Raw genomic sequence first — 26,976 nt, 5'->3', positions numbered from 1 at the left:
TTGTCAGAACTAAATCATGTCCAGAAGCAACAGAAGATTCCCAGGATAGGAGCCTCCCTTTTCCAAGTCAGCAGCAGTCCTGGTATTTTTGCTTGCTGTTGTAATTTGGCTCCATGTGTACTTGTACATGCCAGTTTTGCCTATTAGCATTTTGGCCAGCCTCTGCTGCCTGGAAGCTAACAGGCATGTCTCCACAGACGGGTGCAAGCCAGCCTCAATTTTTTCGATGGAGGGAGCTACTATTAAATGGTTAAAATCATGCAGTAACTTACACCTGGTTTGATGGAAGAGGAGACAGTACTATCATTATTTAGGACAGAAGCTGCAAATTATCTTTTGATGGACAAAAGCAAAAGAACACTGGAAAAGGCCAAAGCACCTCTGCCAAACTGGAAGCTGACTGGCTGAAGGCCAGCTCTGGTACAAAAGCTCTGTATAGCTTCATTAGGGGAGCGTTGCACCCAAATGAACAAATCCTGCTGAGCATCAGGGCAGAGTGCCATACTAGTGTTGCTAAAGAGCTTCCAGGACACAGCTAGCTGGCTAGTACAGTTCTGAGAGTGGCTTTTTGGTCCGCGTGTTTCTACCCCAGAACACCCTGAAATAACTATTTTAACAAAAGAAATAGTAGTGCTTCCCCTTTCCCCACAAATTTAATTTCTGAGTGATGCTAAAATGAAAGCTGAGAGAAATTAATCCTTTTGTGTATTCTCATTGTAAATTAGTTAGGAATTTGTTGTGATTCCTTTCACAGCAGGTAGATAGAAACAGTTCTGTGGAGCGAGTATGATTTTGATGGCAAACTAAGCCATTCTGCTTCTGGTAAGATGTATTTTATGTAAACTTTCAGTAAATCCTGTTGTTCACACATCTGAAAACAAATGTCATTTGGAAAGTTGGAAGGTTTCAGAATGAAGCATGGAGAAAAATGAAGCAGTGATAATTCCTTAGTACTAGTTGTGCAAGAGGGAAAACCGGCTGTTTTTAAGAGCTAGAAACACCTGGCATTAATTTGAGGTATGTTGAATCTTGATTTCTTGGAGCCTGTTCTGTAACACATGTAAAAGCTTAGCAAGTTATAAAGCAACTTTTTCCATTTTACATCTTTTTCTGTAAAGAAAGAAGTTCCACGGAACAGGAATTATGCATTTATTGTAACCTATAATCCCTGAATTTCTTAATGAACATCTCTGTTCAAATGCGGAAAAATAACAACTGCTTCTGGAGTAAAGAGCTACAAATCCTCCCCACAAAAAAAAAAATAAAAAAAATCACAGAAGTGATAGAGAACTGGTCCAGAATTCATCTCAAGAGGTTGTTCAGTCTGGTTTCCAGCCTAAGAGCAGAATCCTCAATCGAAGGTGTTCCTGGCATATGTTTGTTTTATGTCTTCTTTACAACTTTCAGTGATGGAGATTCTATCATGGCTCAAGTCACTCAAGGTGTCCCTGCTATTAGAAAAAAGTGGTGATTTGGGTTTGCTTTGGGGGTTTTTTGCCATCACCTCCTCTCACACTTTCATGTCCAATCTTAATTTTCCCTAGTTCACTATAAGCTTTCTCTTTCTTATCCCATCTGCAAAAGTCATGGAGAAAAACGTTCTCTTCTTTGGAACTCCCTTCAACATGACTTAAGGTCATTATTGTTCCACTGTTCCTGGAGAAAACCTCTCCAGTCTTTTGGGTTTTCCTTTTAAGTCAGGTTTTTCAAACCTCTGATTAATCTTGCTGCTCTCTCCTCCTGACTCTCTGAAATCAGTTCATCTTTCTTGAACTGCAGTGGTCCAAACTGGACATAAAATTCCAGCTAAGCAGAGTGGAAGGGTGCTCTGCTTTGTTGTATGCATGGTAAATCTGTAAAACCTATGTGATATTTTCCTGTTCTATGAAAGAGTCTTCTGCAAGTTAATGCCACTGCAAATTGAGTAAAAAATACTATGGTTCTTATAACTTATCAAAGTTATTGCTCAAAATTTTACATTGAGTAGACCAGACCTCTTTGGAATGTCCCTTACTTCAGCCTTCTAATTTGAAAGTGATCCCTGGGTAACCAGAGTACAGTTTTCCAAGTAGTTTTTACCTGCTGTTTTGCCCTTTCCTTGTTTTGCCCTTTGGGAATTTTATGCAAGATGAAATCAGAGGCCTTGCTGAAGTTGAGAAGCATGATATCTACTGAATCTCAGCTCGGGTACAAAAATATCACTACTACAAGTTAAAGTATGTATAAAGTGAATCCACTTCATATCAGTACTTTTAATTTGTAAATACTTGTGATGGCAGAGATTGTCAAGGCCCCACGTGTGTCCTACGCTCGCTGTCATGTTTGTATGTCAAGACTTGCAAAAGGAGCTATACCACTCCTTTCTTTCCGACATCAGCCCTGATGGTGGGGCAGAACCTGAGAAGGGATCCCATTAATGTTTAGGGGGTTTTGCTAGTTTCTTCAAAGGGTCTATATTCTTTCTCAGCTCATCCAATTCTTCTTGTTTAAAGCGTCTCTGACTTGTCTAAGTGGAAGGTTTTTGTGGTCAGCCATGGTGGATTCAAAATGTGAATTCATTTAAGCTTCTGTACGATTTTGGATATGGACTTACCCCGTTGAAATGGACCCAGAAAGGGGGTTTCTCTACAGGACAGCGCTGAATACTGAGGTGATGATGCTCAGTAACCTCTCTTGCCCTTTGCCAGGGTGGGGAAGGTTCCTGTGCAGGATTTTATGGAGGTTCAGAAAAGACTATTTGACTGAACTGTGGGACTTTAGATGTCTTCCAGCTTAGTCAAGGTAAAATATGAAACAGAGTGTTTTCCAGTAATTTGGAAAAGGCAGAAAATCTGTTACCTGGCATACTGTATGGCTGCAGTTGGATGTCAGGGTAGAAGCTGGGAATGTTGATCTACCCATAGGTTGGTTATTCACATGGCACAAATGTGTGTATCTACCCGTGATAGTAGGTTTACACTTGGCACCATTCTTCAGACTGGGAGAGGTACCCCTTCCTGCCAAACTGTTATGAACAGAAAGTGAGGCATGAGACACCACATATTTTTCTGAAGTGTGAAAAGTTCTAAGCTGAATGAAGTGTGATGTGGGCTGAAAACAGTGAGGAGTTCTGTGAGATGGTGGTTTCAGAAAGAAGGTGTGTGGTCCTCATTATTGAGTTAGAGTGTTGTTTACATAAGAAAATTTAAATTGGATGGTGGTGTTGCTAGAGTTGTTTTCTGTTTTTTACTCATATTAACCTTAAATGAATCCGGTCCATTTATCTTAAATTTTATTTAAACCTTTAAGACTGTTGACACTTAAAATGTAGAATTAAAACTTTCCATGTGCTTTTTTTTTTTTTTTTATAATGATGCTGAAATGCCTGTACCTCTCCCTTTTTTTCAACCACTGGACAGCCTGATTTTTCAGTTGGGTTTAAGTTGATTTGCGTTTATCATGCCTGTGGAAGGTACTCAACAGACTAATCCAGAAATTTGAACTAAACTGTGGCAAATAAAAGCTATAAATCACCAGTCCCCTTGTAATTCTCTTTGTATACATCAGTGCTAGATAATACATTTAATGGCATTAATGCTTCCAGTGCTTTTACATTTTGTTTGTAACCTTGCTTAACATATAATAGTTGGAAGGTAGATGGATTGTGAGCTTCCAAAGTGTTATGAAGTATCTTTCCAGACTTTTGGAGAATTTTTGGGAGGGGATAGTTCTCATTTTCTCAGTAAACTTTTTCACTTCCAAGAAAAGCAGCTCAACCTACTACTTTATTGGTCATGTGAGGGACCTTGACAGAATTTGTTGATGAGCTTTCAAATAATTTGAACATAATGTTTCTGCAATTGTAACAGCTTCAGAAATTATGTGGTTTTTCAATGAACAGAAGACTTTGAATGCTCTTTCACCGATAGCTGGGAGAATTAGAAAGATGACTCAGATGCATGTAGGTTTTACCAGGAATCTATCTGTTCTCTGTCTAATGAGTACTGCTAAGAACTCTCTTGCCTATGGAAAATGAAACATTAGTGAGATGATGGAGTGCTGGGACTTGTGATAATATTTGTTTTGGAAATTAGGCAGGGAAAGATACGCTGAGGTAATAGTCACAGGACTTAGATAATACTCAGTTGCTCTGAGCTGGGAAATGCCTGTGGATCCCCCCAATGGTATTGGCATTGGTCTCGCCGCTGAAATGCTGGAAACAACACTCATTGTAAGGCAAATTAAAATCTCCATGTTGATGTGCCAACTGAATTTTAAACCTATTCTGTTGTAAGTTAAACATGTAATTTGACTGGTCTTAACTTTCTTGACACAGGTTCTTGGTCAAGTTATTCACCTAGTGTAGTTAGAATAAGCAATCAAAGGGCATTAATGACTGTCATAGCTATTAGCTGGAATGATGAAGCTATTCTCTTTAGACCAGTGGAGTGCTGGCTGCTCTAAAGAGCTGAAGGAGAAGCCTTCTCAACAAAAAATCTTCAGAAATAACTAAAGTTGTCAAATACAGTTTTGTGGCTGAGCTTTCCAATGTTTTCCTATGAGAGAGCAGAAATAGGATTGAAATCTGTTGAAAACTTTCTCTGTTAAGAAATCTATTTCTTCTTTATTTGCATATCCACTTTCTCTTATATCCTTTGATCAGTTTTCTTCCTGTCTAATAACAATTCATTCCTGTTTAATTTTTCTGATTTTTTTCCCTGTTAATTTTTAGAGGGTTTAGTAGTTTTAATGTAAAGACCTCTTTCCCCTACTTCATTCTGTTAAAATTTGTTTGGGTTTTTTTTAATCTTCTTTCCTCCAAGCATGGTTTTGCATCTGTTTCTAAATCAACCTTCATTGTTAACATGATTTCTTTTTCACTCTTCCATTTACTCTTTTGGAATGAGGACAGAAACAGATCATGTTCATATTTGCTTTCCAAATGTATGTATGTATGTGAGTAAATCTGCACATTTTTTGCATGGCTTTGGGGAATGAGGGATGGAGGGGAGACTGGAACTTGAAAGCACTAGTCAAGGTTCAGGTGGTGATTGTTGTGACTTTTCACTGGTGATTATTTCTGAACTTTCTGAACTGCTTCAAAACATGATCACATTACTCTGTGTGTCACTGTAAAAGACAGAGAAATTTGTTTTTTCTAAATTCTTACATCTCAGAAAAATGCTTTGGTATTACATAATTGCCATTGTTCTTTTGCATATTTTTCACAGCATCCTCCTGGGCAGTTGAGAAGGAAGTACAGTTCCTGCTCCACTATTTTCCTGGATGACAGCACAGTCAGTCAACCAAACCTCAAGTATACCATCAAATGGTGGGTTTTATAATTCCTTTTTTTTTTTTATTAGGACCTACATTATATATGTATTTATACATACCTATTTCTGAACCTTTACTAAGCAAGCTTCAAAGGTTTTAGGTTTTGAAGTAGTAAATTTATTTAATCCAGTTGTGTTCCAGAGGCAAGGAATAGGATGAACAAAGGGCATTACTCTTACTTTGGGTCCATGCAGAATCAACTTCCCAATACTGCCTATCTCAAAAGAAAGCACAGCAGTTAAGGGTCTGATCCAGCAGCTGAAATCCTTGTGCTTCAGTGTTCAACCGGGTGCTTGCTTTGCATGAGTCCTCAAAACTTACTTGGGTACTTGTTTATTCAGAAGTTTGGAATTATCTGAAATTGGAGAGCTCTTTTCTGTTCATGAGAAAATGCTCATTTGCTAAGTTTTCTTTCCAATTTTCTGTTTGAAATGGAAATTAATTGCTTCCAGATTCATTTCCTTATTGAGTACAGCAGCACTAACAGTTTATTACACAGCAGTGGGGAGCCTTGTATGTGGTGTGCACATTGGCTTACCTTTTTGTGACATCTCAGGTGATTGTTTCAGGTTCCACTGGTGCCTTTTTACATTTGGAGAGAAATTAAATTGGTATTTATAGAATATTGTTCTTTATATTTTGTACAGTAAGGGGAAAAATGAGAAAATGAATGGTCAGGCATTTTATGCTGTTTGTTTATTATGATTGCTGGTATACTCCCTTGAGTTGTTTGTAGGTCAGTTACCTTGGTGTACTCAAATGTAAAACTGCAGAGGAACTTACATGAGAGACAAATGTATTCAGACTAATGTGTCCAAAAGAGTTAGTAATGTTGATAGTCACCAAAGCATGTTCTTAATTTTTCTGTTTAAGGAAAAAAGAAGGGAGTGGAGAAGGGATTTGCAGTCAGACTGGCACCTAAGTCCTCATCAGCTCTTTCTCTCTGAAATACAATCTTGCTTTTCCTCAAGTTTCTTTAATCAGTAACTTAAAAATTATTCAGATTAACACTTGGAAAAAGTTTTTTTGGTTTTGAGGGGTTTTTTTACTCCTGGAATCTCAATACTTTTCTGCTCTAAAATCCTTGGAATGCAGATTTTGGTGAGTGCAGCCTTTTGGGTGGGTTTCAGGTCCATTTTTGCATCAGAACTGAACCTGCTCCTGGAAAGAAGAGATGGGTTCAGTTGGCTGCAGCAGCGGAGAGGCATTTTCAGCAGGCCATGGTGGCCAGCAGCAGCCTTATGAAAGAGGAGACAGAAAGATAAGCTGGGGGGAGCAAGGTGGGGACCTCTGGGAGAGGCTCAGGGTGTGTGTCGGGGGTGGGGGGTGGGGGGGGGGTGGGGAGGGGCATGTGGGCAGAGCTGTAGGGAGGGGAGGGAACATGTCAGGCTGGAAAAACTGGCTCTGGGTCTGGGCAGGAGGAGTTGTGCAGGCCTGGGGCCAGGATGCCAGCATGGGAAGGGCTGGAAGCTGCAAGGGGTCACAGGGTTTGAAAAGGGGTCATGTAGGGTGAGAAACTGCCCTCTGGCACATTAAGCCTCTGGGTGAGGAGTCTTTTTGTCCTCTTCTTGCCTGTCTGGCTGCACATTTAACAGGTTTAAGGGGTGGGGAGATTGTAGGGTTATTGCTTTTCCAGTACAGCTTCCTTTCTTGCCCCCATCCTGGCAGACTCTGCAGATGAATGGCTATTGCCTGTAGATATATCAATGAGGGATGTCTCTTGGCCAGCTCGTTTATTTCTTCTGGGTCACGTTATGCACTGGTGTGTTTAAAATATTAGCACATCAGCTGGAGATCTGCAGCATCAGTGGGGTGACCAGGGTAGGTGAGGGGAAAGCTCCATAGGATTCTTTCATGCACAGCAAGTGCTAGCTGAACCGGCATATGAAAAGCAGAATGAAGCTTGGATCTGAGTTAATCTAGTACAGCTCTGAAAGACTTGCAAATTCTGATACAGATGTCTAAATAGTAAATATTTTCTAAACTCGGTTTTACATTTTGTTACAAAAGCAACCATATGGGCACCAAGCAGAGCTCTGAATGTAGATTCTTGCATCTGCTTTCATAAAGTGAACTGGAGCTGCAAGTGTGTTCCTAGGGGCATAATTTAAAATTAAATTTTAGGGCTAATTCATTTTGTGAATAGCTTTCCGTCAAATTAAATTAATTCATAAATGTATTTTTTGTGTTCAGTGAAGACTTTGTCCTTGAAATGTCCATGGTACGCTGTATCTCTTAATTCCTTAAATACATATCTATAGAAAAAATAAAATTTAAAAAGCATTTGTGTTCTAAAAACTTCTAATGCAGCCAGGTAAAAGCTATAATGCTGATACAAAATTAGTAAAATATATTTACTTTCAAGTAAGAAAAAATATTTTTGAACAGTCATGTAGTGGAAAATACTCAAAAACCAAACCAACCAAAACCAAACCAAAGCAGAAATAAAATTCTGTTAACAGAGTAGCTCAAAGATACTGTTTTCCCAACACTCAAGTGTACCAGTTTTAATGTAAAAATTCTGGAATAAAATTACAGAGCAACCAGTTGACTTTCTTTTTAAAAGGCCTTTTATGGAGAAGAAAAGGTGGGGGTGGAATTTTGTGTCAGTGTAAGACATAAGCATCTTTATAGTGAATCACTGACAAGGCAAATGGTCAACAGATTGAACTGGCGAACTCCCTCCCTCCTCCTCCCCCTTTAGCTTTGACTGGGTTTTATGCTGCTGGAACAAGTAGGGAGGGTGCTGCTTCTGCCTTACCCTACTATAAAACTCATGTCATGAGTAAAGCATGCATCCTTTGATAATGCTGGAGTCATGAGTTGGAAACTGGAAAATGACCATTAGAAACTACGTCTTAATTTTCTTCAGATTCAAATGTGAATGAGATCAGTTAGTTGTATACATAGGTAAAATCTTAGCTTTCTGTGTACATAAGGACGCTTTTTGTCTTTATGCAGAATCTAAATGGAGGTACTTCAGTGTGTGGTTTGAGAACATGGGAAATGTATAATGCAGTAAGTTATTCAGGGAGTCATCTTTCCTGAGTTAAAACAAGTAACTTGATGACATAAAAATGTAGGAGCCTGGTGTTCAAGTCTGGTATGTAAGTAACTACATAGAAAGACAGCCAAAAGTTAATGGATTTAAATATAAAATCATAAGACAACAGTGATTAAAACCTTTCATGTTAGCCTGGCAGCATTAGCAAACAATAAAAGAGAAGATCTAATACCAGTGGTGCTTTGTCTTCAACCTTGGACATCAGTAGTTTTATCATTGACTTTAGTGGAGTAGGGCATTAAATGAAAGGTATGTTCAGCTTGGTATGTGGATTATGAGTATTTTTGTAAGTTCCTTTGTTACTAGTGAAAAGGAGGTGCTTATAAAATTGTCTGTTTACAGCAGTTTTCTGGGTATCTAAGAGCAAACAGAAGAAAATAGCCTGTTGAGCATACTTTGTCACGCATTGTGTTAGGTTTTAAATTTGCATGTTAATACGAAAAATAATATAATTTGACAGTCCTGAGATATTAACGTTGTATTTTTCTTTACAGTGTAGCTCTTGCAATATATTACCACATCAAAAACAGGTATGTGAATCAAATCTTGTACTGAAGATATCTGTTTTTTCATATAATCAAAACAAATGAACTGCCCAAACGCTAAAAATCCATGCTCTGTTTCTTTCAAAATGTTTTTGGGTGGTAGTTTTCTTATTTCCCATGCTAGAAATGAGAAACATATTCTTTTATATTTTTATATATATTATTTTGCTTAGAAAAATAAAAATTGGAGGGTTATGTACCATAAAAATCTGCAAGTACAGCTCAGCATTGAAAAACTGTGATGTTTCAGTGTTTGATTTTATGTGCATGGGTCACTTCTGCGTTGTTACATGTGTTGCAAAAAGAAATCTGAATTGGTCTTCCAGATTTATTTTTTTAGCTACGGTTTGTAAAGTTAGCTGTGTAAATCAGTGATCAGTTAATGTTAATGGATTTTGAAGTAAAAAACATTAATTATATGGTAAGAGTGACATTGAATAGATGTAATTCAAGATACCTCCGAAACAGAGCAGCTCCTTGGTTTATCTCCTCTGGTGTAGTATGGTTTAGATCTCTGCTCAGTCAAGCTGATTGATATTGAGTAGAAAATAGTTTCTCTAAAAAGTAACTTAGTACATAAATTAGCTCTCCTCATGTTGAATTGGGGTTTTGTATCTTAAATTCCCTGTCCTCATGATATGTCACAGTATCATAAAATAATATATCCTGACATTTCTAAGGAGAGAGTGTATAAATACTTTTTTAAAAGACTTTTGTATCCATAGCGCTTCAAAGTGTCTTTTTAGAGAACTTGGCTTAGATCTTGATCTAACAAGCCACTTACTCGTTTTTAATTCTGGACTGTAAGGAGTCCAACTAGAACAAAAGGAATTACTTCTAAGTTTAAAGTTAAGCTGGTACATCATTTGAGACCACGTTTCAGGTCACTGGAACACATCATGCTTCTTGAAACAAGGCTGACATCTAAAGAGAAACCTTTAGAAGTGCACAAGGGCAGAAAGGCTTAGGGCTTGATCCCTGCTGAAAGCACCTAGAAGACTTTCCAAGACGTCAGTAGGCCTTGGACTGAAACATGGCAATGTGCAAAGCAAAAGTTGGAGTGAATTCTTTTCACAAACTTTTAATCTTGTTTCCTAGGAAATGAGACATTGGTGATGATGCTTGGATTACTTGTTTATCCATCTGTGGTTCCTTTTTTCCCCCTTCCTTCCATTGTTCCTGGGTTAGTTTGCCTAACTAGTCAATTTTTACTACGCTTGACTAAATACTAGAGATCTCGAAGACAATCAGACTCTAAAGTTTGGTGGAAATAAGTTATTGTTAAATGCTCTGTTAAGTGTCATGCCAACTGAGTAAAAGGCTCAGGAGGATGGTGCACATTAGGAACTACAAAGGGTAAGAAACCGCAGAAAGAGCAGGAGGAATCCAGAGCCATTGCTTTGTGCCGATTGCCAAGGAGCTGATTTCTGTCTGCAGTACAATAATGCCCATTCGTGAGCCTACAGAACTTGATGTCAATTTGACGTACAACTAGCAGATAGAGAGGTTAAACCTTTATAAAATAAAATAGTGTTCCATATCAGTGTCTTGAAAACAAATACATGCCAAATACTATCTGCTTGGGAAACTTGCTATCTGTCCTTTCGCTTCTGAGATGGAGAGGTGGCTTATTCCAGAAGAACTGGTGGCTGCTTCTCCCTCTGAAGCTGCCCGGGGCGTGGAGGTATGTTGTCTATGTGCCCTGTGCTGCACTCAGGACAGATGGTCTCAGCACTGATGCTGGAGCAGGCTTGCGTGTGTCAATTAACAACTGTGAAATCACTGTTCTGTCTTCGGTTGTCTTTGATTTAGGAACAGAGGGACAATGTGATAACAGCATTCAGTTGTACTGGCTGCTGAAAGAGCAATAGCAAAATATACGTTCTCTTTCCTGCCATTACAGGCAAAAAGGAAGTTGTTGATGAATGTGGTAGATTTTGGTTCATTAGGGAGGCTGGGGAGTAAGAAACCACTGCAACTCTTATATCGACTCGGGGTTGATTTTGACAGAAAACGAGTCAAGCATCTGCTGCACAGGAGAAGAATTCTTTTCAGACAGTATTTAGTTGTTCCATTTTTTTCGTGCACAGTAGACTTAAAACTAAATTACTTCATAATATTCCAAACTCTCAGCAGTCCCAGTGTTTTGAGAAACAATACAAGAAATAGAATATTCCTTCATATGTTTCCCAGATTTCATTTGACTGTAACATTCTAATTAGTTCTCATTCCTTCTTCTCCCAGTGTCTCCTATCATTGTTACATTGATTGGCTTTCTGCAGCTTTTGTTGTGTTTAGCTATTCAGCAACGTGATGTGGTAAAAGACACATCTATCTTGGTTTTGGAGGAATGCATAAGTATTGGTGCATTTGCTAAATAAATAAACAAAATAATATAAACCCCAACAAACTAACTGTGAAAAACAATGCTTAGATCAACTAGCAGATGGTTCATTTTTAAAAGATAACAATGTGAATTTGTTCTAATGAAGATGAAAACCTATGAGCTTTTTTTTCTGTGGAATAGATTTTCTTTAGGGTATTCAAATGTGCCTTCATAGCATGCAGCAGCTACAGCATAAAGAAATAAAATAGGAGATTTTTGTTTTGTCTCTTCTCATTGTGAAGGGCCGCAGTTTACTGTAGCAAATCTCAGTGACTCCAGTGAAACTACTTCTGCATTAAGATACTAGCCTTTTTATGTAAGGGTAAAAGAGTCTGGCATAAAATCCTTCCTGATGAGGATTTTTCTATCTCAATTATCTCAATCTGGTTTTCTGTTTTAATTTAGGAACTCCTTTTTTTAACAAAAAAACCACCAAAAAACCCCGTCTATTTCCAGTGTTAGCAGGCTTTATAGCAGAAAAAATGTTGCCATCAGATGTTGAGGTTTGAATGTTGGCTGCTAATAAATACATTTTGTAGATATCAATCCACTGTAAAACTCATGTTTGCATGCTGTGAGTCACGTGCTGTGAGCAGAAAACACATTCGGTGGTTTTTCTCTGAAGAACTCTATGACCAAAGTACCAGAGATGCTATAAATAAAGATGGGATTGTAATAAGTAGGTCACATGGATGCATCTGTCCAGAAAGTGTCCATTTCTAACTGGTACTGTTATACCACTCACTTTTGTGTTCCTGCCAAGATTACACACAGGAGAAATCTTACATTGCATCCTGGATGTTCGGCTTGTGAAGCTGCATCAGCTTGCATGCCGATCTTGAGCAACAGGGGGACCTGAGAGAGAAATAGCAAATAAAACCAATGAATAGGAATGTTATTTTGTCTGATTTATTTTTGTATGTACTACTTTTTGCTTTCAGAAATCATTAGTAGAATAACTTTTTCCAAATAAATAAAAAGTAAGTCTGTATGAACTAAAGGGTAACTGTAAAAATAGTATTGCACATTTGTAAATGTTCACAATGTTGGCAATAAAGTAGGAGGAGGAGGAATGAAGAGATTGCAAGGATTGACCTGATGAAGTTAAAAGGAGAGTAAGCTGGGCTGATTTCGTTATGGTTTATAGGAGTACTGCTTAGGCTGTGAAGAAGCCTTACAGCAGAGAGCAGAAGAGCTATGTATCTTTGGCATTGAAAGCTTTTTTTTTATTACTTTGTAACATGGATTTCATATTACATGTGAACCTTATGGCAGAACAGGTCCAACTTCAATTTGAAAATCACATCTCTGCAGTGTTTCTAAGCACCCCACAGCATGAGGAGTATCGGAATTTTAATGATACGCTAGTGTGTATGAGAGCTGCGTGCTGTTGTGTTCAGATAATGACACTACTTTGGTTTTAATACTTTTTAGGGACACAGACGGAAGAATGCTCTTAGATATTTTTGATGAAAACCTTCATCCCCTTTCGGTAAGTACATCTGCCTCTTCTTCCCTTTCATGTGAACTGTCTGTCTTTGTCTGCTTCGTTTTGTTTCAGTCACATATTTGGAAGTATTTCTTCCTTAGAAATCCGAAGTGCCACCAGACTATGACAAACATGACCCGGAGCAGAAACAGATTTACCGCTTTGTTCGGACGTTGTTCAGTGCTGCTCAACTGACTGCTGAATGTGCCATTGTCACCCTGGTGAGTGTCTGAGCGATGACATCAACCATCTGATAGACCCAGTTTTGTTCTCAAAGGCTGGGTTTGTATGATTTAATAAATCTAGGTGTTACCAGGGATTTCTTTCTCACCACGGAGACCAAGGAAATTTCTTGATGGGAAGAGATACCACAGTTCATTTTCTTGGGGAGATTAGGTGATGGAAGAAGAGATTGGGTGACGTGCAACACAAAAGCTGGGGTTACATCTTGCCCTCACAAAGTGATAATGTTACAGGCCACTAAGGTGAGTGATAGAAAATGCAGATGGCATAAGTGGTCTGAACAGGAGGGAATGTTAAAAGCAGAAAGGCTTCCACTTTTGGGGGGTTTGCTCTGTATCATTGTAGCTCCCAGCAGAGACTCGGGAACAGCTGTAGGTAATTTGATAGCACTAATAAGGATTGACGGGCACATGAAGGATTCAGTGAATGACTGGGACACGTTAGTGATGGCTCTTTTTTTACTTGGCCTGTACTTGTCTTTCAGGACCACATCATAGGATTGAACAATTGTACTCAAGGCTGACGTTTAGCTACTTTAAAAATAGCATGACACGAAAGAAGGCTCAGATTTTCAGTTGGTGTGGGTCAGCATAACAGTGTGGATTAAAGGAGCTAAAGTGAGCTCCGCCAGCTGAGAATGTCTTAATTTTCCTGAAATTTGTATCCTGCCAGCTCTGACAAGCCTCTTCAGCTTTCAGACACAATTTTGCCCGTGTTCTTGACTTGGAGATTTTAAAAGAACAAAATGGGGTTTTTTACCGCTACAGCATGTGGTTTCATAACCACTTTGTTATGCACTTCAGATAGAAGGAGGGGAAATTGGAGAAGGTGGATTTTGAAGCCCAGACCTACTCATTTCCTCTGTTAATCTCTCTCCCTTGGCTTCTAAGATTAGTTGGCAGGCTTTTCTCCTTCAGACAGTCAGAATTAATCGTACTAGCCAGTACAGAACAGGAATATGAGAGAAATAGGGCAAGAAACACCCTGCAGTGCTCCACCCTTACATTTTGAAGTATTGCTCTACCTAATTATTTGACCCAACCATTACTACTTTTCTAAAATGACATTTTGTCTCTCTCTTATGCATAATTGCACTAAGTACTTGTCCTTCTCCCTTTTCGTCCTAAGTGTTTTCTGCTGGAGGCAAGATATGTTGTGTGGTCAGTATGTTCTTCTATAATGTAATTAATCCACTGTCAAGTACAGTGGAACCTTCTTGCAGTTATTTGTTGTTTGGTCTTAGGTTATTTGATGAATGAGGGCAATATTTAGTAGAAAGGAAGAGGGCTCTTTTTATTAACAATATCTTCCTGTTAACTGCTGTGCATGGAAAGTTCTTCCCCACGAATAGTTAACCCAGGCATATATTTCAGTATCTTTCATTTGTAACTGCTTCCTTGCCTCTGCTGGTTCATACGTGGTTTCCCCGCAAGTAACTTCTGGTGTGATCTGCAATGAAGTATAAATGTTTTTAACTCATTTGTTGTATTGCAGAGGCCATTTCCATAGTTGTTAGTGCTTGAAAACTTAGCTGGCTTGGTTTTTTTACCCAGCACAATGGTAACAGATAAGCTGTTTTATAGCTTAGTTCTCAAAGCAGTCATGCAGATGTTTGTGGATAGGTTTGGTGCAAGTGATCAGCATTACTGTTCTGCTGTTCTTGCCCATGTTTTCAGCACCTACCTGACCCCTCTTCCCAGAAGGTTTCAGTTTTTAAATAAATAGTGGATTACAAGTATAAAATTTTTCTACTGCTGTTCTCAGTTTCCTCTCTACTTCTAAGTCCTATTTCTTTATTTGTTAGTGTCATCAGAAGGGGCCCCAGAGACAGATTGTGGTGTTTCTGAAACATTCAAATGTGGAAATGAATCTGTTAAAAAGCAATCAACCCTTCCCCCCTCCCCACACTCCTGAAATCTTAATAGTGTTGATATTGCTATTTATGAACCTTCCAAGTGCTTTCGATTTTGATACCCCGTCTGGGGAAGAAGAGAGCAGCATTCCCTGCTGGAGCTTATGTTTTCCTATAGTCTATCGGGCCATCCGTCAGAGAGCAATCTGATAGCCCTGTCTGTCACTTACTCCTGGTGGGATGGTTGCCAGAAGGCAGGAAGTCCATCTGTGGAGATCACAGTGCATTTTGAACAAGATGCTACAACTATACCTTTCTTTCGCTCGCCCTCATTATTTTAAAATAGTCCTAACCGCTGCTTTTTACTGCCCAACTTATTACCACAGTTTAAGGTGTGTAGTTGAATGCACTCGCTGTTTGTCTTTTTACATGTCATTAGCCAGCTAGAAGCAGCAGTTACAGTTGGTTATATAGCAGTCTGTGTGTTCAGCACAGGAGCTGAGTAAATGTGAAACTTCAGACTGTTAGATAAGCTAGTCTCCAGCAAAAAGCCGGCATTGTGTTGCTTCAAGCACTTAATTAAAACATTTCAATTAAAGCCTCCACTATTACAGCAAAACCAATTTATAATTAAACAAAAAAAATTTAATCTTCACACAGCCTCCAGAGCTGCCAAGAGATTTCCCATACTGATAGGTGAAAAATTAAAATCTCAGGTTGAAACAATTAAATACTAATTCACATTATTTATTTATAAAATAATACCATAAGAATAGAATTAGTTTTAAGAATTGTGTTCTGATTTAAAGTCTTGTAGATAATGTTTTTTGGCCCAGTGAATAGCTGAACTGTATTCAGTGACCTGACTTTGTGAGAAAAATAATGTACAGGTGCTTCTTCGTCGACCCAGAGTATTCCCACCCTTGCTAAAACTGGGAAGTGCCTGTCTCATTTACATGTCTCCTCAAATACAGGGGTGGCAAGTTGTAATTACGTTCATCTACTGATTGAATAGCAATTAAAAACGTGAACAGGAGTATTATCCATACCAATAAGAAAACAATACAGTGTTTGCATATCGTGAAAATTAAATACTTATGCTTTGTTCTTTTGTTCTGTAAAAACAATCCTATTAACTAGACCTGAAGAGGAGACTGGTCCACGTTTTCTGCTTTGCCTTGGTATGACTTTCTGAGGGTTTTTTGCAAATAGTCTAAATCTATGGCTCCTGATACACTTCTGTGTCCTTAGTAGCTTCAGAGGATAACTTTTGCATCTGCAAATAGGCAAAGGTGCTAGGTCTGTATGCTGTAGACTGATCAGATACCGTGATATGTAAATACGTGCAGTACGTGAGCTGAATGATTTCTGTGAAGTTGAGAGGAGCATGCTTTTGAAGTATGTTGCAAAGTTCATACTGTGACTGAGAGGATTTGATACTGAGAAATTTGAAATTTGAAGTTCGTAAGAATAAATTCTGCTTATGAAAAATAGGGTTTTAATTAAATCCAGCCAGATGTTCCTGAGTTCTTATTGTACTGTTCAGTCGCATTTTCAGCAACTAGGACTAGGTAGAGAGAGAATTTTGAACTGTGTTGTGAAAATTACACTGTTTGAGGAAAATTTTGTTTTCTGTGTTTGTGGAGGAAAGGAGAAAGCTTTTATCTGAGTTTCTTTCGCTGAGATGTTTTTACTTTTACATGGTGATAAAATACCTTTTCTTTTCCTATTTCAACTGAAGTACCAAAAATCTGATACTTTAAAAGAAAACAAAAACAGGAAAGTGATTAGAGTCCGTGGAGACACTTGATCTGCAGCCAGAGGTCTCTTTCAGCTGGCCCAGAATGAATACCAACCCTCGTGCATCTAAGAGAAGATGCAGATTCCTCTGAAGACCTTAGAGTACAATGCAAAATACTGTTTATTGCCTGGTTTGACGTTGTCATTCTCCAACCAGCGACTGTAAGGGATCATGAGAGCGGTTGGGTGAGCAAAGCAAAGCGTTGGAAGCTGGGCTCCACCTTGTGTAAGAAACCCATGGGGAAAGTTGTGTGTATCCAGTATTGTTGGTGTCCACCTTTGTCCTGGGCTTCAAGCATTCCCTGGGAGGTGGCCGAAGCCCACCACTTTGCCACATCTGAAGAAGGTCTCCAGGCACAGAGAGAAGGTCTCTCCACCTGTGCTGTGGACCCTGAGCCCCTTGGCAGCTGGCCATGTGTCAGGGTATGCTCCAGAGAAGACCGAGAGGACCAGGGGCTTCATACTTGTGTTCCAAGCACTGGTGGGCGCAGAAAACTCAGATTCTGGTCCCTGGTTTTACGGCTGTTCTCATCTTTTGACTACAGTGTAACATGCAACACATGAATGATTATCAGTTAATACTTAAATGTCTGTTTAGTCAAGCCTTGCTTTAGGCCTGCTAAGCCTACACTTCATAAAAACAGAACGTTCAAGCTGGAGATTGCGAGGGAATTTTTTTTTAAATCCTCAAGAGAAGAGAACGTTCAGTTACAGAATAAGTGTCTGTTTTCTGATGCATCTCTAAAGGTTTCTGTGTAGGCAAGGAATGAATACTGATCCTGGTTTTAGACTGGAAAGTCAATGTTGCCTAGTAGTTTGAGAGCATTTTATTTGTATTGTACAACTGCGTCTTAAAATGAGTGAATCGGGGGGTAAACCTGGAGATGGGTGACTTTTCTCTCAGTTCCATTAGTGTTTCCTATAAATATCTGCAGTGGTACTTCGCAGTTGTTCACATTTTCAGAGTTTTGTGACTCTCTTATTCTTTTTCAACATTTGGTCTCAAAAATAAAAATTGGATGAATTTGCAGGGACCACGATGATGTGATGTCCTTTTCCACCGAACGGATGGCACCAGACTTCTGTGGAACATTTTAAATACCCAGCTGGGCAACTGCAAAGCACAGTTATTTCTGGAGAGTTGTGGTAGGGAACTGGCTGTTTGCTTAGAACAGCACATATGGCAATTTAGTGATTGGATGTGAGCAGTAATTTGGCTATATGGCACCCACTACCAATTATATTTTTTTCTGTACAAGTATCTTCTTAGGTTCAAGGCATTGTGGCACACACTGAAGTTTTCTCATTAAAGAGGGAGGACTGTGTATTTCTTCATGATGTCTTGGGATGGAAACTGTCTCTGTTAGTTATTCTGTGCTCCTGCAGCTTGTGTGGGTTAGCTAGTGGATACATACGGAGTTTAAATGGGAGAGGCTGGGAATGAGGTTATTGCAAATACACGTTCATTTGCACATTTTCAGTTATGGTAACTAAAATACTGAGACCATAGTCTCCTTCCTGTCAGTGTAAATCCGGTGAGAAATAATTAAAGCCACTAGCGTTTTATTGGTAAAATAGAGACAGAATTTGACATAAAGCAATATAAAAGCAGCATAAGAAAAGATGTTTTCCTGTTGCTGCTGCCTCAAAATTCAGAAGTATTCTAGAAATGTCAGTGACATACCTTGGTGATTGCCCATTTCTTTAGTGTGCTGAGATTTACTGAAACTCCACTTAGCCTCCTTGGAGGCAGTGCACAGCTTCTGACCTCTCCATGTTGCACCACAGGAAACTCTAGTACTTCAGACAGATATAATTACAGAATAATTTAGGTTGGAAGGGACCTCTGGAGTTCACATCTGGTCTGGCCTCTTCTAAAAGCATGACCAGCTGGATCAGGCTTATTAGGGCCTGACCAGTTGAGTTCTGAATTTCTCCAAGGATGGAAATTTCATAACTTTCACAGAAAACCTGCTCCACTGTTTTAGGGAAGCCTAAAAAACTTACTACCATATTTTGGATGCTTAGACTGCATTGGAAGTTAATGTTGAACAAGATTCAGAATGAAGTAAGAAAGAGAAACAAAACTTCTGTAAGACTCCACAGCAAGATTTTGATAAAATTTTAGTATTCCTTTGGATTATGAAATATTGAATGAAATTATTTGATGCTTTCATATTTGGTATATATCCTCCTGAAGGGGTGGGAGTGAGTGGGGGAGGAAATAAACCTTCTCCAATGTTTTAACCTTTCTTTCTACTTGAGATTATTATATAATATACAAAGTATGCTGTAATGTCCCCTGAGATGGAAAAAAATGAGATCCTGTTTCATACTAATTAAAACTGAACTCGTAAATACTATCTTTAGTTTTCAATTTCTTCAAACGGATTCATGTTCTGTTGATGGGGATGTTGTGTAACCAACACTCTGCTATCCAGGATCATGGGGAGCGGGACATCTAGATAACTGGGACAACACTGGTTACTATCAGACACTTGGAAAATCTAGGATGGATGCACCCAACTGCAAATAATCATACCGGGGTTTAGTTCTGGCTCAGCAGTGGCTCTGCTCAAGCAGCGCTGCTGGAGCTTGGATGCTGTTGCTGATCCTGTTAGTTTGTGCCATGTAGCCGTTCTGTGTCTGGATAAAAAGGGCCCCCCAGGACTAGCGGTGATAATGGATGGCTAAATGTTTCTCTACCGTGCTATTGCAAGTCCAAGTCCTGGGAGTTAACATCAGAGGCATGTAAACTAAGTCAGCATGGAGTCAGTTTGGGTCTGGCAGATTTATGAGCTCAAGATACATGCTGAAACGAATTGGTTCTGGACCTGAAATGGCATTGGAAGCCATTTAACTACATTCCTGTGGTGCTGCGTTTAAGTTAATGGACCTCTCCAGAGTTCATTGAACTCGAAGCAAATTTGGGATTATCTATACCCACAGAGTGGTAGTTTTGTTTAATTAATAGAATTAAATTCTTCTTAAGTCAGGTAAATGAATTCTTAACAAAAGCAGATCACCCAATTGGTTTCACTTATTATTAAATAATAATTTGCTGATATTCCAAGTGTAAAGGTCAATTGTTGCAAAATCTTGGTGTGAATCTGTGGGAAGTGATGGAAAATAATAATCCAGTATTGCTCTTCTGAAATCTTAATTCTGTGCAGTGTATCCTCTGATGTGTACTCAGGTTATTAAAATGTTGCCCATGAGGTGCAAGTGTTGTCCATGAAAGCTTGTTAGACTGACAGTCATGTAAAACCGTGTGGTTCATTCACAAGCACAGTAGACTAACAATGGAGGTATCAGACTCTGAGGTATTGTTTGTAAGTAAAAATGTATTGATGGACCAATGTCCATTGGTATTTTCCAGATCAGAATTGCATTTCCTTTTCAGCTAGGAATTATGTTAGAAATTAGTTTTGAAGATTGTAGTGTTGTTGGTATTAACACTGAGTTATACTTGTTCTTTGCAAGGTGTGAAAAATTCAGAATGTTACGTTTGACTGAAGCCACTGAGTGTTTCTGCTAATGTCACATCAGTTACTTTCATCTTTTATTTAAATAGTCTTGTTATCATTCTGTGAAAAATCTATAAACATAACAGTCATAGAATTAAGTGGGTCAATGATACGTGTGATGAAGATGGCTCTTGGAAGCTATTGAAGTGGTTGAGGAGAACAAGGTGTATTAAGGCAGAATAAATCTCTTGTCCTTTTGGGATTCGACTTCTGGATGTTTAATAGAGAAGTGCGCAAAAGTTTTGCCACAAAAGCTTGCTTTCAGAAGAGGCGCTGCAAAGGATATATTAAATTGTAAACAAGTAATATTGAGATAACAGCTTCAATTTGTTTTAAGCTTTAATTTCATTTTTAAGCATGGGTACAGCTGCTAAAAGTGGGTGATGGCAAATCATGGCATTTATTTTAACTTATGTCTTCTAGATACTAAAATCTTATTAGATCTGGTTCTATAAAGGAACACCTGCTGAAATAATCCAGAGGAGATGAGGTTTTCAGACTTGTTTAAAAAATAAAAATAAAATAAAAGGCTTGTCACATTTTCTTCTGCATTTTTTGGACTTTTGATGTATAAGTAAATTTCTTACATCATTCGGGGATACAAGTTACAATATTCTTTTCTATGCTGAGCTTTTAACATTCAGCTTTATTATATGACTTTACAGGAGCTAGTCCTGAAGAAAATGCAGAAAGTGTTTTGCTTTTGAAAATTAAGCCAGTGAAATTCATTACAACACACAATTATACTGAACCGCATAGTGTACACAGAATCCCAAGTTTGTTTGATACAAACCCCATATTTAAGAAGATGACCCCTGTACTTAAATACACTGTTCAATGTATAGACATAATTGCATACAAATGGCATTTCCATATGTCACACTTAGACAGAGGGTCAACATTTTCAGTGATTTTTTTTTTTTTTTTTTTTTTTTTTTTAAATGAGGTGGAGCATGCCTGCCCCTGTGTGTGGGAAGACTTGCTCGCTTTTGCCAGCAAAAGCAGGTGCTGTTCTCCCACCAGCCACGAGTTTGTTTGGGATGAGTAGCGTAGTGACTAACCACGCACCAGCCTTCCTCTTCAAACAGGCTGAGAGCCACCTGGCCCTTCTCCAACAGTCTGCACCGATTCAGCACATCTTTGCAGCAGCCAGAAGCATCCCCCTGCAGTAGTGTAGGCTGCCAAGTGTGTGGCAGACTCTACCTCTCCTTTTTACTCTGATGTCTCATCAAAGTCAAAATCTTGGTGTCTGGGCCTAGTATACTGAAATGCTCTGAGATGGAAACAGTGCTCAAGAGCTCCATTTGTTAGCGATAATGAACTTTCTCACATTTGCATAGGAGACAGGGCTCGCTTGGCTGTGTGTATACTGCTCTACATCAGTACGGCGAGAGCTCCAGTACGTACCAGCCTTTTCTCTGTAGAGTCACCTTGTTCTCTCCAAACTGGAGCTAGGGAGAACTAGAATGAAGACTCTGTGCAACTGAGTGAGCTTGGTTGAAAGTTGAAGAACTACACCAATGTGACAGTAGGTGTATCTTTGGGATATTCCCACATTAGCCGAGGACCTCAATACACTTTTACAAATGTTTGGTGCAGGAAGAAGTCTTGTTCTTTTTCTGGCTTCTTTTAGTTGAACACACACACTTAAAACCCAAGACTGAGTCAGGGAGGACACTGCAAGTGAACAAAACATAATGCTGTCTTTTAAAGCATTTTCAAGAAAGGAGCCAAAAACCTCTCTCCTTGCGAGGTATTTATCATTTCCAGTTTCTTTGGATGATGATACAGAGCCTCCAGCAAACAGTATGTCTGGAGTTAAGCCCAAGTTATCACCAAGGACTCAAGAGTGATTATTCATATCCCTCAACATACTACTAGAAGATGCTCAAATATGGTAACAAAGGTGGTATAAGAATAGTCTCTTATCAAGCTCCTATTTATTTGAGAAACTAGCTTTAAAAATTCTTTGCTGGTGGGAAGGTAGTAGCAAGTGTTTGCTCCCTTTTTACTTCGGTGTGTAAGGTCATCTGCCATCCAGAGGGACCTTGACAGGCTTGAGTGGTGGGCACATGTGAGCCTCATGAAGTTCGACAAGGCCAAGTGCAAGGTCCAATGTCCTGCACCTGGGACGGGGCAATCCCAAGCACAAATACGAGCTGGATGGAGAATGGATTGAGAGCAGCCCTGAGGAGGACTTGGGGATGTTGGTTGATGAGAAGCTCAACATGACCCCGCAATGTGCCCTTGCAGCCCAAAAAGCCAACCGTATCCTGGGGTGCATCAAAAGAAGTGTGACCAGCTGGTTGAGGGAGGTGATTCTCCCTCTCCACTCTGCTCTCATGAGACCCCGCGTGGAGTACTGCATTCAGCTCTGGGGTCCCCAGCATAAAAACGACATGGACCTGTTGGAGCGAGTCCAGAGCAGGGCCATGAAGATGATCAGGGGGCTGGAGCACCTCTCCCATGAAGACAGGCTGAGAGAGTTGGGGTTGTTCAGCCTGGAGAAGAGAAGGCTCCGGGGAGACCTTATAGCACCTTCCAGTACCTAAAGGGGCCTGCAAGAAAGCTGGAGAGGGACTTTTTACAAGGGCATGTAGTGACAGGACAAGGGCGGAAACTGAGAAAGGGTAGATGTTAGATTAGATTTTAGGAAGAAATTCTTCACTGTGAGGATAGTGAGGCACTGGCACAGGTTGCCCAGAGAAGCTGTGGATGCCCCATCCCTGGCAGTGTCCAAGGCCAGGCTGGATGGGGCTTTGAGCAACCTGGGCTGGTGGGAGGTGTCCTTGCCCATGGCCGGGGGGTTGGAACTAGGTGATCTTTACCATTCTGTGATTGTCTGATTCTCTGATCTGTTATAAATTATTCTCCTTCATGTCCTTCCTTACAATATAATTCTTATTTGTTCTTATCGTTTACTTTTTCCTATCTAAATGCCTTTGAATTTGAGCCCAGAACAAAATCCTTACTTGTTTTTTTTCTACCACCACTTTTTTTTTTCTTTCTCTTTCTAAGCTGGAGCTGTACCTAAGAAAGGATGTTATTTTCTGATTTTTGTATGCTTTATGTATCTGTTCAATATTACTAAAGCTGCTTGTGGGAAGTTGAAATTTAAGAGGTTTGCATTGACAATAAAGGGTTAAATTCAGCACTGATGTGAAGCAAATTAAGTTAATCTCCTAATTTAAGAGTGGAATGATACTATGGTTTCCATATACTTTCTGCTTACAAAGCTCCCTGCATTAGTATGGTGTATTGCTTTAAAAGAAGTCTTTTGCTTCCTAGGGACAATTCCAGGGAATGCTGTTTGTTCGTAATTTAAGGAGCAGTTTAGCTTGCTAAGTTAAACACATTTTTTTCTGTGGTATAGTATGTAAGGGGTTTGTTTACACAGGCTGCCTGGAAAGCAAAAGGCGGCCTTTTAAACGGAATGGTCAGGTAGTGCAGCCTCTGGTGAGATCCTTGTGCCACCATTTTACTAAGCTTTGTGTTTCTGTGGTCTCCCAATACCAAATTTTATACACCAAAATTTTTTCAGAGTGATGCTTTAACTGAAAAGTCAAACTGTTTTTAAATAATGAGCTTGACATATAATTTGGAATTTTTGATTTTGTGCTTAAATAGCGTTTTGCCTTCCTTATGAAGGGAAATAAATCTTTGAACAATTAGTGATATTGTGTTTTACAGTATTATAGGATAATGTTATGGTTTTCTTCAGCTTTAGAATGGCAGGCGGGGCAAACTGTAACTAAAGAAGAAGTGGTGTATTCGGGAGTCTGGCATCTGGCCTTTTGAAAAAATGAGCTTTAGTTTTATGATACCTTGCTACTTAAATGTTTCTAATTTTTTAAGGAACAAAACTTAAAAGCAACAGTTCCATCTGTGAGGTTTTATGCTGTAAATATTCTGATTTTGTAGCTGAGTATAACTTTGTTTTCATAGATTTTTGAATGTTTATTATGTCTTTTTGTCTTTTTGTGCCTAGTGATGTAGCTTGAGTTCAACAAAGTGTCATAAACAAGATTAAGGTTAATGCCTCATTAACACAGAAAAATAGAGAACCTTTTGGGAAGTGAGAACACCAGAGGTCTTTTACTGATACTTTTTTTTTATTTGACCAGTCTGTAGTATCCAATATACTGTAACTATTCAGACTTTTTGAATATTCTGTGATTTCAAAAATTTGTTGAAACTATTTTGGCATTAGTAGTATCAGTGAAATCACGATTTTCAAATAAGATTTCTGTACATCTGCTATTTTGTATGTACACTCCTTTTACGTTAGTAGTTGTGACTTGTTTAAAGTTAGTCCAGTATTTTTTGAAGGTACAGATACCCCAAAACTTAGGATAAATCTTTTCTAAATGTTTTGTGGGTTTTAGTAATTACCTATAAATCATTCATAATTCATCTTAAAAATGTTTTAAATTGGTAAGTACAAAACATTATTTTAAAACAATGTTTTCAGTTTTCTTAGCAGCCCTGTATTTCTTCTGTTAGAGCAGAAGCAAATTTCCTTCAGTGTCTATAGAAGAATAGGTTAAGGTATTTAAAATTTAAAACAAAATGCTGGCCCTTCAGAATCTCAAGCAGTATTCTGTTTTTATAAAATATACAGTCTTTCAGGTAGGTGTAGTATTTTGCATGTATATTGTACTTTCATCAGAGTATCTCATAAAACCTGCTAGTTTGTCAGTCAGTGTAGACTTTTTTAGTAAGAGTTCTAGCAGCCTATGTAACCACCTAATTACTTTTTATCACAATGCAATGAAGAGGGTATTATAAGATGTATTACAAGGTGTGAAGAATAGGTTGGTTTTCAGTAAATGCAAACCCGTATTTTTATAGAGTAGCGTATCGGGACTAATTGTTGGTTTCGGTAAGTGTGTCTGTGTTGTCATGTTGAAGCACTTACAGTTTCAAGTTCTGCTCCTTCATGCACAGCAAGTTGTTCCACGGGTGAGAAGCAAAACTGCAGAACAACTCCACTTCCTTGATGCTAGTGGAGGCAGTAAAAAAAATTTGTTTCTGAATCAGAGCAGAATTTGCTAACTCAATAAATGACTGCACCTGTTTTTCCTTAAATCATTGCCAGAAGAGTGCAGTGAAACCTGTTTGGAACAACCTCACAGTGGACTGAGAAGCCTGTCGCTTGGGAGAGATTGGTCTGTTGAGGAGAAAAAATTTTATACTTACTACACATGAATTCATTGTAATACAACTGTATTAGTGACCATTACAGACACCGTAACTCGAGTTTTATTTTCCTTCAGTAAGAGTAGGAAGCAAAGAACTTATACTTTGTGGTGAGCACTTTGAATGAAAGTTGTCTAATACTGTGTATTTTTTCCCGTGATTATCTTGCTCAATACACCATTTATACTGCAGAGTGTCTGGGACAGTTCATTTTGTGGGCTGAATATCTGTGTACACATATTCAGATGTTTAATATTTTTTTCATAAAATGTATTTTTTTCTGTAAAACTTTAAATTATACAACAGCTGTCTACTGTTTTTTATGATCTTGTACCAAACTCTTAATTACTTGTACAAATTGTAATTGTGAAAATCAGTGAACAAAACCATACGAAGGATATAATTGGCCTTGATATTACTGTTGACTCATAAAAATACATGAGCTTCAAAATACATTAATTATTATTTTTTAAGTATGTAATATTTTCTGCTACTGCTAGACTTTCCAGAAGCACAATCCACTGAAAGACCTCTGTGTGCTTGTGTGAGTGTGCATCCTTATAGAAAATTACAAGTGAGGTGTTCTGGGTTGTAAAAGTTTTTCCCCTACGTCCCCCCCTTTCCCCTTCCCATCAAATCCCTACCAGCCTGCATCCTACGCTGAATTTTGGATATATTAGCTATTCTTTGGGTTTAGGTGCTAATAAACATTAACTTAGACTGCAGGGGATTTATTATGTGTCCCCTCAGGTAGTATATGAAGTGTTTAAATGTTGTGGCTTGCAGAAGTATTGGGTATTGTTCACCTGGCATGTAAGCATTCAGAATTGTTATTTCCCCGTCCCTAACTGGGGATAGGGTAGGGGGGCACACAGATCACCCCCAACCACTGTTTCTTCGAATGCATTTGGTTTGTCAGTCTGGTATTACTAATGTAATTGAGCTGCTGTTACTGATAGCAGGTACTGTTCACACAGCCCGTTGACGTAATGGCTCCCGTGAATCCCTGACAGATTCCCCCGGAATCCCCCCAGCGAATTCCCCCCAGCGGGGGGGCCAGCCTAACTCTGGGTTTGGAAGCAGAGGGTCGTGCTATACACCCTGCCTCCCCAGCAGCTTATTGGTGGGCCTTCAGAAAGTCCCTCCAGCGTCCCTTGTTTCATCAGGTGTGCATATTTAATCCTGTAGTTTTTGTAAGTGGTGCCCACCCCCCTCCTGGATGAGGTGTGGGCTATGTGAGTTCTGGTGGTGCTCGCCTGTGGTGGTGGCCTTGGGCAGGCGGTGGTGTCCCGAGGCTGTCGGTTCTTGTAGGTCCAGCAGGATTACTGTTATTTGTCTTTAGATCTTAACGATCCAGAGGGAACTGTTATGAATTACCTTCTTAGCACACACTTTTCCTCTCTCTTCAGCTTGCTGTTTCTGTGGTAGCTCTTTCTCCACCTGTCCCATAGGTGCCTGTAGAATCTCTTCACACTGGCTCGCCAGAGGGGCCCTGCATGACATGATGCCGTATCTGATAACTGTCTGTAAATTACAAGTATAGTTGTTTGTACGA

At 39.1% G+C, this 26,976-nt stretch overlaps 1 protein-coding gene across 7 annotated transcripts in view; it reads left to right on the top strand.

Moving 5' to 3' along the window:
- The window catches only part of CCNY (cyclin Y), a 129,335-nt gene that overhangs the window by 88,055 nt on the left and 14,304 nt on the right, over positions 1 to 26,976 (top strand). For all 7 annotated transcript variants that reach the window (XM_055708297.1, XM_055708302.1, XM_014282493.3 and 4 more), the window contains 4 exons: positions 5,211 to 5,311; positions 8,875 to 8,910; positions 12,746 to 12,803; positions 12,902 to 13,021. In XM_055708297.1, coding sequence (XP_055564272.1) covers positions 5,211 to 5,311; positions 8,875 to 8,910; positions 12,746 to 12,803; positions 12,902 to 13,021 — 315 coding nt within the window. The remainder of the gene's footprint in view (positions 1 to 5,210; positions 5,312 to 8,874; positions 8,911 to 12,745; positions 12,804 to 12,901; positions 13,022 to 26,976) is intronic.

Source organism: Falco cherrug, chromosome 4 (assembly GCF_023634085.1).
Source record: "Falco cherrug isolate bFalChe1 chromosome 4, bFalChe1.pri, whole genome shotgun sequence".
Taxonomy (NCBI): domain Eukaryota; kingdom Metazoa; phylum Chordata; class Aves; order Falconiformes; family Falconidae; genus Falco; species Falco cherrug.
This window is presented reverse-complemented; position numbering and strand designations above follow the sequence as displayed.